Genomic DNA, 12677 nt, shown 5'->3' on the forward strand with positions numbered 1-12677 from the left:
TTTGTGTGCTCTCTAGAGTACATTGGCTAGAGTGCAAACTTGTGGAATGCGTTTGCTGCCTTCAATCGTCTGGTGTAATGCTTGGATCTATCGTTGTAAGATGGTAAGGTAACTCCAACAGATGTGTTGCGGGTTTAAGATTAAGCAAGCTTTCTAATAAAGCTAGACATGAGCTTTGATCGAAAAAATGATTTTCCTAATTAGTAATTTATCTTTATTCTTTCATGAATTTACACCAGCAAAATAAAAGTCTTTCTAAAATTAAAAATAGTTATAAGGCTAGAATACTTTTGTTGCATTCATGCTAGTGCATTACGTTTTTATGATTAGTAGAATAATGTTGTATAGGTGAATTTAATCAATTTTCATAACCTAAGGACAAAGTTTTTCTTTTATCTTCTTTTTCTCTTTTTAGTTCAACAACTAACTTAGCCTAGTCTGTTTTTTTTTTCTCTCACCCTTCCCCCACCCCTTAGCCCTTCAACCAGGCCTGCTAGGATGGCCCATTCGGCCAACCCTGTTCAGCATCCCGTCTTGCCACGCCTACACACTCTCCCACCGGCAACCTATCCCTATTCATTAGCCTCACCCGTCACCTTATTTTCCACCTCCCGCTCCCACTATGACTGTTTCACATCGGTAGTGAAAGCTAGCTATGGTAGCCAAAGGGGGCTACTGTGGCCGCCCTAATCAATGTGATATCGTGCCCTTTTTCCTCCCCTCCTCAGCCTTTAAAAGGAGCTGAACCCCCTTCTTTGAGAGCCTAACTTCCACCCAGCTATGCAATCTGCCACCATCCGGCCTCAATCATTGTCGAGATCAAATCCATGCAGTAACATCCACAAGTTTTTCTTTGTGTTTTTTGTATGAGCAATAGCTCATCGGAGTTCTTTCTCTTTTGCATCTCATCGTTGACCGTGAATTGCCGCCATGGTGAGCCTCCCACTGTCGTGATCCCCCACATTGAGTTCGCCCTAACTTCTGAATATTGTTCAGACTATCTCCAAGGCAAAAGGTCAAAGAATGTTACCATCCTAGGAAGAATTAGGTGGATTTCTAATAAGAGAAAAAGACTCCTAAATTTGAATCGGAGATACTCGAGCTTGAGTGGTTGGGTGCATGACTACACCTTCCATCCAACTATTTAGGCTATAGGCTCAGTTCCTATTGAGTTCTGCATGTTAGCAAAATCTTTATAAATGTTTCATAAGATGTCTTAACATATGAAAGTTAGGCTTTTGAGTGTTACCTACCAAAAATTAGTAACTTCAACAAGATTTGAACTTATATTTCATCAGCTGTAGAAATACAATATCATGGCATTTCATTAGTTACCTATTTCACTCCCATTCCCGAAATTGGTCAGGTCAGGGCAAGTAGTTTCATGACTGAATTTTGATTATTCCAATCAACCATATTTTCCCATAAATTTCGGTAAATAGTTGCCCAACATGTCCATAGTTATGTGCTTTGCATGAACCAAGCCCCCTGTCGTACACTAATTTTGGATTACCCCTTTAAACACGCTAATACACACTGATAAAAACGGTGCATCGATTTTAAGATTCCTGCATCAAAATGGTTTTCTTTACAAGAAACATGACTTGCCTTTCTCTATTCTGTTTTGTTTTACAAAAAAAGACGTATAAACTTCTAGAAAAGAAATTAAACACAGAACCTAAGAAATATATTTGCACATCAATTTGAGTTCACATTGATTTGAATTGCAACACCCAACAGAAGTTGGGCATGCAATTAAGCAGATACACAAATGTACAGTCACCTAACTTCTGATAAGATCCATGCTATCCAAAACACAAAATAACTGAGAAAATAAAATTCCCAATTGATCAGTTCTGCATGTCAAGTCTGTTGCTGTCTGACATTAAACCATGTCATGGCTCAGGCCCTAAGCAAAGAGATTGTCTTCCTCAGAACCAGCAAGATCTGCTTAAAAGCAATAGAACACATAGTTGGGTAACACATGACTCCTCTCCTGTCTGGCATCCCTGCCAACAAGCTATCTCCTGATCATCAACCATACAACATGTTTCAGATAGCAGTGTTCACTATTCACCCATTATCGTCATTGGCAGTGCTAAGACTAACTAGGCATGTGTCTGGTGATGTAGCTCCTTGGCAACTCTGGTTCACCTGAAGTTGTTCACATATATACCAAAACCTGGCCCCTTTGATGCTCAAGGTCACAGAAGCCTAATTAAGTCCAGACAAGATTCCTCACAAAATGTTGAATCCGGTCAAAACTCTTCAGACAGAATGTCTGATGTCTCAGGGCTCAGGCCTCAGTATACTCACAAACATAGCTTTTCAGAGAATTCACCACCTAATCTTCACAGAAGGCAAAGTGCACAGTAACGATCAAGATTCACCAGACATGAAGTCTCTCATGGCATAGGAGTAGCCTAATCTTCAGGAAAGCATATTTTGAGAATTCACAACCACAGAGTTTCGATTCATGGTGGCGCATTTCCCCTTGGTGAACAGCCAATGTCTGTAATCATCACTCATAATTGGGGCCAGGACTCCGGTTGTCACCTCTGACCTCTCCTGGGGACTGCATCACGTAATGAACCACTGCGTTTAGCTGGCTCCCTTGGTGGTGGGGGGCTGCTCCTGCTCCTGGGGTGGTGGCTGTAACAGGGGCTTCTTGATGGCAATTCTTCACCACCAGTATTACGGTTACCCCTTGTTGGAGATGGTGGCTGACTGCTATTGGAGATACCACACAGTTAATAACGATTAACTGTTACAAAAGCAAACAATAACAAAAAGGAATGGAAAACACAACTTTCTCATGCTATGCATTATATAAAATATAATCCAGCAGTTTATTTGCAGGCAAGGTTTTTACTTGAGAACTTGTGGGTTTTTACTTGAAAACTTGTGTCTAGAGTTTAGACCTAATGCAGCAGTATTGAACAGGTCACTTGCCTAACCAATTTATTTAGATATCAGTGAAGAGATCAATTACCACTTAGAATATTGAGATTTGAAAAGATTAGTCAGTCTACCACATCGACATATAGAGGACAAGTGGAGCACAACTATTGCAATTCCTCTTTCTATGCCTCATAGTAACATCATACTACCGCACTTCACTTTTCTCCTCAACAAGCCAAGCAGCTAATCAGGGCACAAGAATATATTTCAAACAAGTTTCAGAAGAAGGGAGTAAAAGAACAATCCCAACGGAGGATGACGCTGAGGCGACCCGCCCCCGCGCCCTCGCCGCCGGCCTAAGCTCCGCCGTCCCGGCAGACCATCCAAGCAGGTTCGCTCCTTCGACCTCCCACCCTCCCACCGCTCCCCCCTCTCTCTCCACACCCCCTTTTTTTCCCTCCCTCTCCTTCTCTGCCCCGCCGGCTCCCGTCCCAGATCTAGAAGACGACCATGGCCGAGTCGAGCTCCTCCCGCGCCTGGGCTCCCGAGGTGCTTAATGCTCTCGAGGCTGGCTCGCCGGGACAGCTCCTCCATGCCTTGGGTAGCAGCGACGCCGCGCCGAGCCGCGCCTGGGCGGATCTGGCAGACGAGTCTCTGCCGCCGCCGTCGGAGCTCTTCCGGGACTCGCCTGGGCTTCTGCGTGAGGCCCTCGACCGCGACCCTGCCGAACGTGTGCTGCTGGACCTGGACGACCTCTCCGACTCCGATTCGGACACGGATCTGGAGCCCCAGCCGCCGCTGGAAGGGAAGGGCAAGGGACCAATGCCGGCCCAGGCTAGGCGCCGGAGTCGCGCACGCCGACGCCGCCCGCGCAGGCGGGGAGCCGGGCTCATGGAGGCTGCGAGACGCGCAGCTCCAGTTCCGCGGGCGAATGAACCCCTTCAACGCCGCTCGTCGCCGGACCGCCACCGCCGAGGCGCGCAGCGGTCTTCTCCCCAGCACGAGCACCACGCACGCTCGCCTGCCGCTTCACCGCACCGTGAGCGCCGCCTACTCCAACAGCAGCGCTCCCCCTCGGCCCGACTTGGCGCGGCCGAACGTCGGACCTCCCCGCCGCCCACGCACACGTGCGGACCTCCAGACGCCGACGGGTTCTCGGCGGAACGTCGGAACTCCCCACCGCCCACGTACCCGCCGCGGGCACGCGGAGCTCCGGACGCCGACGGGTTCTTCAACGTCGAAAGCAGGAGATGTGGCCGCGTGCGTTCCCCGCCGCGATCGCCGCCACGCTCACCCCCGCCGGAGCTTAACGGGCTTTGCTTCAACTGCATCCGCCCGGGTCACGTCATGGCTCGATGCCACCTACCGGCCAGATGCTACAATTGTTGGAAGGAAGGGCACCGCGCAAGTGACTGTCGTCTCCCCCGACAGCGGTGCGGGCTCAAGCGCGCGTGTTCCCCGCGTCTCGCGGCCGGGCCACGCTACCGTCGACGGCCGCCAGGGGGCACCGCCAACGAACGCCCGCATCGCGCGGCTTCAGCAGACACCGTCTCGGGGCGCTCCGTCTCAACCCCAAACTCCATGGGGGGTCCGAGGCCACGGCGGCGACGTGCGGTCTCGGTGGATTCGGTATCCGGCGCACCGCAACATCCTCCAGCAACGGCGCCGCCTCCCCCACCACCGCCTCCTCCGCCGACGCCACCACCTCCACCACCACCACCAGCCCCAGCGGCCGGCCCTCCGCCAGCTGCGTCTGGGAGAGGAGGCCCTGAGGAGAGACCCTCGGTCGATGGTGCCACCGCCACGGCCGCCGCGGTGGCTGCAGGCGCAATTAGGACGTCCCTGCTAATCGTGCCGCGGATGGCGGCGTTGCAAAGCTCGGAGGACAACCTATCCCATCTCGCACTCGTCGCCACTATCGCGGGCAATCGACCGTTCGTTTCAACAGCAATGATCCAAGACGCCCTCTTCGAGCGCTTCCAGATCAACGCCGAAGACGCAGACGTCAAGGTGCATGAGCCTGAGGACTTCCTCGTCTGCTTTGCCCGCCGGGAGGATAGGGACCGCGTCCTGTCTTCCAGGCCTTGGGGAGCCCTCATGCCCCTCAGATGGCGTCCCTGGACTAGGATGTCAGCAGCTGTGGCCGGTGCGTTCCAATTTCGTGTGGTGCTCGCACTCCGTAATATGCCGGCACACGCAAGGGACCCCGAGACTGCCCAAAGGGTGCTAGGCCGCTGCTGCGCTCACGTCGAGACCACCGACCTCAGGGACCGGCCACCGGAAGACGACCGGGAGTACTTTGTTTCCGCCTGGTGCTGGCATCCACAACTCATACAGCCTCAACAGTTGCTGTTTATCCCAGAGCCGCGCATCCAGTGTTCAGATGTGTCTGAAAACACGGTGCGACGAGGCCTGCACTACCTCGTCCATGTGCGCGTTGTGGCCTACCAGAACATTGAGCTGCCGGGGGACGAACCGCCCGATGATGACCGGCACGACCAAGCGGACGAGCATGGGGACTGGGATGAAGATGATCGCTACTGTCCAACGCCGCGCCAAAATTCTGACTCCGGTTCAGATTCCTCTGACCCGCGCCACCGGAACAGCCACCCCTTCTGTGATTATCCCTCGGATTGGGATGGTGGACAACAAGATGATGCCTGCCTGGCCCTGCAGGTAGGCAAGATGCTCTGTCCGATCAGCGCAAAGCAGTTCCAGCCGGCCAGCACGCCCAAAACACGCACGCCAGAAGCGTCGACTCCTTCGAGCTCCGGATGCGCTGGCCACGCCCGCGGTCTGGACAACTCGGTCCAAGGCCTCCGTTCTCCTGAGATCATGCCCGAACGCGCTCAATCCCCACCAAGGGGGTTCGTTGGCTTCGTCATCAGTGAGGCTCCAGCCCTGCTGCAGGCCGGCGGCTTCGCCGCGCCAGTACCTTCTTGTGCAGAAGGCGACTGGTGGGCGACCATTGCCGAGGACGAGTTCCACACCCCCGCACTGCTACGTGCGCGGCCTGCGAATGCTCCTCTCACAGCCGACGATGTGCAGGGGAACCCAAGGCAACCTGAGGCCAACGGACAGTCTCCGGCGCAGGAGGGACGCAGCAGTGCGACGCATTCGGAGCGGACCAGCACCGAACACATGCCAAGCCTTCTCGGTTTCATCCAGGCCGTCCGCCTACCCCTGCAGGAGCCCCTGCTGCTAACCACGCCGCGTGCACACGTCCCCAGGGGGCGAGACGTTGCCTCGCCTCACGATGAAGCCTGGCTGCCGCGCAGAAGCTCCAGGCTCGCCGCGAAGTCGGGCTTCCGCGACCCCAACCCAGAGCGCCAAGCCAAGAGGATCATGATAGCTAAGTGGACTGGGAAGGCAGCAAGCCATGTCGCCGATCAAGCCGTTGATGAAGAGTTCCGTTCAGCATTCGAAGCTGCGACCCTCTCCGCGAGAAAAGAGGCCATGGCTGCAATGTTCCCAAGGCGAGGGAACAAAACGCAACCAGCTGGGGGAAGAAGCACACCGGTGTCTTAATGAGTGCCAATCATCTCTTGAACTGGAACGTGCGCGGACTCAACTCTCGCGCGCACCGCAACGCCGTCCGCGACGTTACCTTCGAACATCGGGCGTCCATCGTCTGCTTGCAAGAAACTAAAGTTGATGTAATCTCTAACTCTTTAACCAACGACTTGATGGGTTCCGACTACGATTACGCGTTCCTCCCTGCCGTGGGCGCCGCCGGCGGTGTGGCATCCTGCTGGCGTCGCGATCTCTGGAGTGGCGCCAACCTTTCCGTGCGCTCATTCTCGGTAACGGTCTCCCTGTCGCCGTTGGGGGGTGGTGGCTAACCAACGTCTACGGCCCACCGTCCAGGGACGAACGTCCGGCGTTCCTGCAGGAGCTCCGCGACATCCGCCTGGCCTGTCCGGGCCCTTGGCTCGTCTGCGGAGACTTCAACATGATCCTCAACGCGGCTGATAAAAACAACGGACGCTTGGACCGCGCCCAAATGAGACGTTTTCGGCGAACGATCAATGAGCTTCTGTTGGACGAGCTTTTCCTGCATGACAGGCTTTTCACTTGGTCCAACAGACGAGGAAACCCGACGACCTCCAGGCTTGCAAGGAGCAAGGAACAAGAACTCATTGATCTACTGGCTGCAAGAGTGCCGACCTGGAAGGCGCACCTTCTCAACCTTGCGGGCCGAGCCACCCTAGTCCAATCAACCCTTTCGGCTATACCTGTCCACGTATCCATCTGCTGCTCCCTCTCGGCATGGGCACTCAAAGGGATCGACAAGATCAGGCGCGGCTTCCTCTGGGCTGGAGCTCAATCCGCGGCCGGAGGCGCATGTAAAGTCGCATGGCCAATTGTGACGTCGCCTCGCGAGCTTGGAGGGCTAGGCATCCCCGACCTTCGGTTCCTCAGACTAGCGCTGAGGCTACGCTGGGAATGGAAGCGCAGGGAGTCGCCAGAAGAGGCCTGGGCGCGGCTGCCCGCGCCGGCTGAACAGACGGTTGCCCTCATGTTCCAAGCATCGACCACTTTTTCGGTGGGCAACGGCGAGCGGGCCTTGTTCTGGACTGACGCCTGGCTGCCCCAGGGGCGACTATGTTACCTGGCGCCGGCGGTGTTCCAGGCTGTGCCAAGGCGATGGCGCCGGCGAACCGTCCGTGAAGCTCTACATGACAGCCAGTGGGCGCGGGATGGTGCGGCCGCTTCCACGATCACGTACATGTCACAATTCATTAGACTTTGGTCCATCTTGGATGGCGTACAGCTAGATCCTTCCACCCAGGACTCGCTGGTCTGGCGATGGACTACGGACGGCGCGTACTCCAGCGCCTCGGCCTACCGTGTTTTTTTTCCAAGGACGCGTCACAGTCAGAGGAGCCAAGGAGCTCTGGGCTGTCCGCTGCCCACACAAAGTGAAGTTCTTCTTCTGGATTGCCCTCCATGGACGTCTGTGGACCGCGGAACGCCGCATGCGACATGGCCTCCAACAAACCGACGACTGCGCCCTTTGCGACCAGCACGCCGAGCACGCGGACCACCTGCTGCTCTCCTGCCCCTTCTCTACGCAGGTCTGGTACGCCGTACTCCTTTGGGCTGGCCTTCCGACGCTGCTGGCTCAGGGCCAGCAATCCCTGCTTGACTGGTGGCTCAGGTCGCGGAACGAAGTATCAGGTGCGCTCCGTCGAGGCTTTGACTCCGCGACCCTACTAACGGCCTGGATGATCTGGAAAGAACGGAACAGGAGAACGTTTGACGCAATCTCTGCCACCGCGGACCAGGTAGTTCGCAAAACAAAGGAGGAAGCCGCCGAGTGGATCGCTGCAGGGTTCCGGGACTTGGCCATCTTCACTTCTACCTAGAGCGCCCTAAGCCTCTCTCTTAGTAGCACTATCTCTCGCTCAGGAAGTACAATCAGTTAGCTCCGCCGTTGAAGCCGGCGCTCTGTGTGTTTTTCTTTTCTGTGGACCGTCCTGCCTTCGGCAGCTCGCCTTTGGCTACGGGGTTGTATTTTTTACAAACTCTCTTCTTCTTAATGAGGCACGTGCAGCGCACGTTTTCGAAAAAAAAAAGTTTCAGAAGAAGACCTGTAACCCCTACTGCGACTCCTGTATCTCCAGCTTCGGCCCATGCCATGACCAGGAGACTGGGACCTCGAATGGCTTCTCCTTCGCCTGTATTTGTGAAACTTACAGATCAAATGTGTGCAAACGAAAAAAAAGAAGCAGAAGGGCATGTAAAAGCAGAAGGGCACATACAACCTAGCTAGAGAATGCGAGCAAATACCCGATATCCTTAGGTCTGTTCCGACAGTTTCTTTTGAGATGGCCCTTTTCTCCACACCGGTAGCACCTATCTTTCCAGTCACCAGCTTTGCAATCACTAGAAAAGTGCCCTTCTGCCCCACAGTTATAGCAGAGGATTTGAGCAGAATCTACAGGACCACGTGGAACCTAGGTAAATAAACACAAACATGTCAAATAAAACAGGGATCTGATCAGCAAAGGGCACAAAACGTATGAAAGAACAGATCAACAAAAGGTTGACCAGAACACACAACAAATGAAGTGCACAGAATTTAAATGTCACATGTAGTAAGGAACAGTTGCAGCAAAAGCTTACCCCTGTTGCAAACTTAACACTGATGCGGTTCCCATTAAATTCTTGTCCGTTAAGTTCACACCTTGCATCATCTGCATCCTGGGGATCACAAAACTCCTGCAGCATGATCCAGCAAACCAAAAACACAGGGGCAGTCTTAAATGTGAAGAACTTCATGAAGTACCAATTATTAACTCGAAATCATAGTGAGAAGTTCTACTTACAACAAAACCATAGTTCTCCTTAAGATTCGTTTTGCGCACTCTGGGGGAACGATTGGAAGAAACAGTTACTCCATGAGACTCGAGAAATGAAAATGTATATCCAGTAGCCAAATTGAACACCACTTTACCATAAATGTTATTTGGATAAAGAAAAATTAGGCAACAACTTTTTCAAAAGAATTGCTAAAATCTACTTAAAACTTTGACTCACTTATTTGCAAACCTTTAGAAAACCGATTACAGTCAATAGGAAAAATAATTGCTGAAAATAAGTTAAACCAACCAGCCCAATTTCGTTTCAGGAGCAACTCCCAATAGAAATACGAAAGGCTAAGCTCAGAACTAATTTGCTCACCTCCCATATTTGCTGAATAGGTCACTAATATCATTTTCCTGGGTAAGTGAAGAAATGTTGCTCACGAACAACTTGGAGTTACCATCTTGTTGATCATTTTGATCATCATGAATATAGCGCGTGTCATATCGAGTCATTTTGTGCTTCAAGACAAAAAGAGTCAGGTTACAAAACCTACACCGATAAATTTTGTGACAGACATGCAAATAAACTTGCACGGGCCTGATATACAGAATACCTAAATTAATTGGCCAACCTTTACCTAATCATGTAACTCCTATCGAACTCAAGATTAATTTAGGATGTTCCATAACCAATAAAAAATAAATTTTGAATTTTTGGTTTGTTTTCACTGATAAAATTTAGTAAATTCAATAAGATGTGAGCTCATATTTCAGTTTCAGGAATATGGTAAGATAGAATTTCACTATCTCCCAAGTAATTTCATAACTACATCTGGTCAATGTCACATGCAGTAAAAGAACAGTGATAAAGTGACAGATTACCTCTCTTGCAAATTGAACAGTGATGTGGCTCCCACAAATTTCTTGGCCATCTAGGCCATTTCTTGCAGCATCTGCATCCTTGGGATCATAAAACACCTGCAATATAATCCAACGGACCAAAACACAATTGTGGTCTTAACCTGTTACTACTTAGAAAGATTAAAGGTACATATCTTGCAAATCAAAGAAGTGAAGATTTCTACTTACAACAAAGCCATAGTTCCTCCCCTGCAGATACACCGTCACCAATCTGTGTAAGTGGTTGACAGAAACGGCAATGACATTAAAACCGAAGTAATGAAAATGTATCGACGGGCAGTAGTTAAACTAAACATTACTTTGCCATAAGTGTTATTTTTATAAAAAGAATAGTTGAGAACTTTTTCAAAAGAATGACCAAAATCTGCTCAAAATCTAGGAGTGACAGAGACCAACTCCACCAATGCCACACTCCAACCATGAACACCAATATAAAGTGACAATCTCAACACCTTCAACAAGCTTACCCAGTTAAAGAGAACAAGGACCTTCGTCATGTGATGGAAAACTGGCGACACAAAAGGGGAAATAAAAGACCAAGCATAAGCTCAACCTACTCGATCGTACAGCATAGAAAACAGCAGCATTAGATAAGAAATGCAACTACGTTAAAAAAACAAAAGAAATTCAACATCTAATAGACTATGTAGAAAGTTTTGAAATAAGCAGAACCATCAGGAAGAGAAACCTTGAATAGGTCACCACTTATACTAGAAAAGAGTAACAAAGAAGAACCAAATCTGGATATACACTTTACATGATAATTTGCGTTCATGTCACAATCGAAGCCTGTTTGCTGGGAACATAATGAGCAGTGGCCCACAGTTGGACTTGTCAAGTCACTAACCTCTAAGTCTCTTGAGTCTGACAGCTTAGTCAATAAACTGAAAATAACTTCTGTTAAGAAGAACTTGTTCAGAAGACCAGACAAATGTGTATGTGTACGTGGATTTCGTAAGTGTTCTTTTTCTCTAAGATATATTTTGTAAGGGTTCTTCCCCCCTATTTTTTTCTTATTAATATAATAATATACAGCTCTCTTCGAGAAAAAAGAACAAACTGTAAGGCACTAGCCACAGGTAACCTCCTTTTATCTAACAGAGCTCTAGTGAGCTTAATATAGCACGTCAATAGGAATAATAAAGTTAATAAAGTTAGTAATACTAACACAATACCTGTTTATAACTTTGGCTAAACCAATCATGAAGAACCGCAAAGTTCAATTATACAGACTCTAACACATAACAAATTAAATAGCTTATTTAATTTCCTACTGACGTGCCTCACTTTTAGAGAACATCCAAATAACAGATTCCAGTTAGTAAATTGTATAGATTAACAGATTATTTGCAGAAAACAAGTGAAACCCCAAGCATCCAGGACCAGCTCCCAATGCAGATACAGACAGGTTAAGTTCAGACTTCAGACCCAATTTGCTCACCTTCCGTATCTGCCAAAAGCAGCCTCAAGATCTCGTTCCCGAGTATACCGAGACATGTTTCCCACATACAACTTGGTTGTACTTCCATGTTGACCAGAATGATCATAGGGATCGCAGTGGTCCTTGCGTCGAGGTATTTTACTCTGCAGTTCAAGAACCATACATTCATGAATCATGATACAAAAGTCTGAAGAAAGAACATTATATAACAGAGACACTAAAGTTGCATCAGAAGTTCAGAACCCAAACTAGAATTGTCCCCTGTTAAGGATTAACATCCATGAAAACCCCGGCTGATGCCACCAAGTCATCCAACAAGAGAAACAACTTATCCGGACTCTGAAGCACGAGAACAAAGAATATCAGGCCGGGATCGCCCAAGGCACTGCAAGAACCCCGCATTTGAAATGTCCGTGGCACCATTCAACAACCGAAACTGCACCATTTTTCTTCTCTACTTTATGGTAGGCTGATTTCTCCCCATAATCAAGAACCCACCAATTCAATCGGGAACAGTTTCAGTCCAGGAAACGACGGCACCCAATCGTCGAACCACCCCATCATTCGATCAAAGCGGCACAAAGAATGCCCAAGAAATCGGGCGTAAGAACTCAAGAACCACCCACGGCAACGGCACCGATGCAAATTCCACCAAAAGAACCCTGCGGAATGTGAACCGTCCGCGCCCAGAGACTCTCTGCAAGGTGGAGATCACGGAACGAACGAACCCTAAGTCCCTAACTAACCTCGGCATCAGGCGGCGTAGGTGAACGCCGCGGCGAAGGAGCGGGTTCTCGTGGCGGCGGAGGTGAACGCCGCGGCAAAGGAGAGGGTTCTCGCGGCGGCGATTTCGGTTGCGTAGCTTCACTGCTTCCGCCGCCATCGCCGCCGGCGCCGCCGCTTGCCACGACGTCCCGGTCCCGCATCTGCTGCTTGTATTTGATCTTGAACCCCATCGCCGCTCCCTTCCCTGGAGTTGCCTTCTGACCTTCTCTACCCTTCCGCGAAGCCTCGCGATTGCACCAAACGCTGATTGCGGGGGGTCTCTTGCCGGCGAGGAGGAAGAGGCCGCGGCGGAGAGCGCCAGAGCAGGACGAGCCGAG

General features: G+C 50.5%; 1 protein-coding gene across 1 annotated transcript; it reads right to left on the reverse strand.

Moving 5' to 3' along the window:
• LOC8080924 (serine/arginine-rich splicing factor RS2Z33) lies at positions 1666-12671 on the reverse strand. Its single transcript, XM_021448272.1, has 10 exons — positions 12321-12671; positions 11575-11717; positions 10302-10344; positions 10095-10190; positions 9589-9731; positions 9234-9273; positions 9031-9126; positions 8695-8861; positions 8496-8582; positions 1666-2727 (listed from the first exon to the last, which is right to left on the reverse strand). Exons 1-10 carry the CDS (start codon positions 12528-12530, stop codon positions 2553-2555), a joined length of 1200 nt encoding a protein of 399 aa, XP_021303947.1. The 5' UTR covers positions 12531-12671; the 3' UTR covers positions 1666-2552.

This window comes from Sorghum bicolor, chromosome 9, assembly GCF_000003195.3.
Source record: "Sorghum bicolor cultivar BTx623 chromosome 9, Sorghum_bicolor_NCBIv3, whole genome shotgun sequence".
In the NCBI taxonomy this organism is placed as follows: Eukaryota; Viridiplantae; Streptophyta; class Magnoliopsida; order Poales; family Poaceae; genus Sorghum; species Sorghum bicolor.

What these genes read in the sequence shown, in the direction of transcription:
- LOC8080924 (XM_021448272.1), bottom strand. Translation starts at nt 12,530, where the DNA reads ATGGGGTTCAAGATCAAATACAAGCAGCAGATGCGGGACCGGGACGTC. An exon ending in CTACGCCGCCTGATGCCGAG is followed by an intron (nt 11,718 to 12,320) that starts GTTAGTTAGGGA and finishes CTTGAACTGCAG; the next exon opens with AGTAAAATACCTCGACGCAA. An exon ending in CTATTCAGCAAATATGGGAG is followed by an intron (nt 9,274 to 9,588) that starts GTGAGCAAATTA and finishes TCGTTCCCCCAG; the next exon opens with AGTGCGCAAAACGAATCTTA.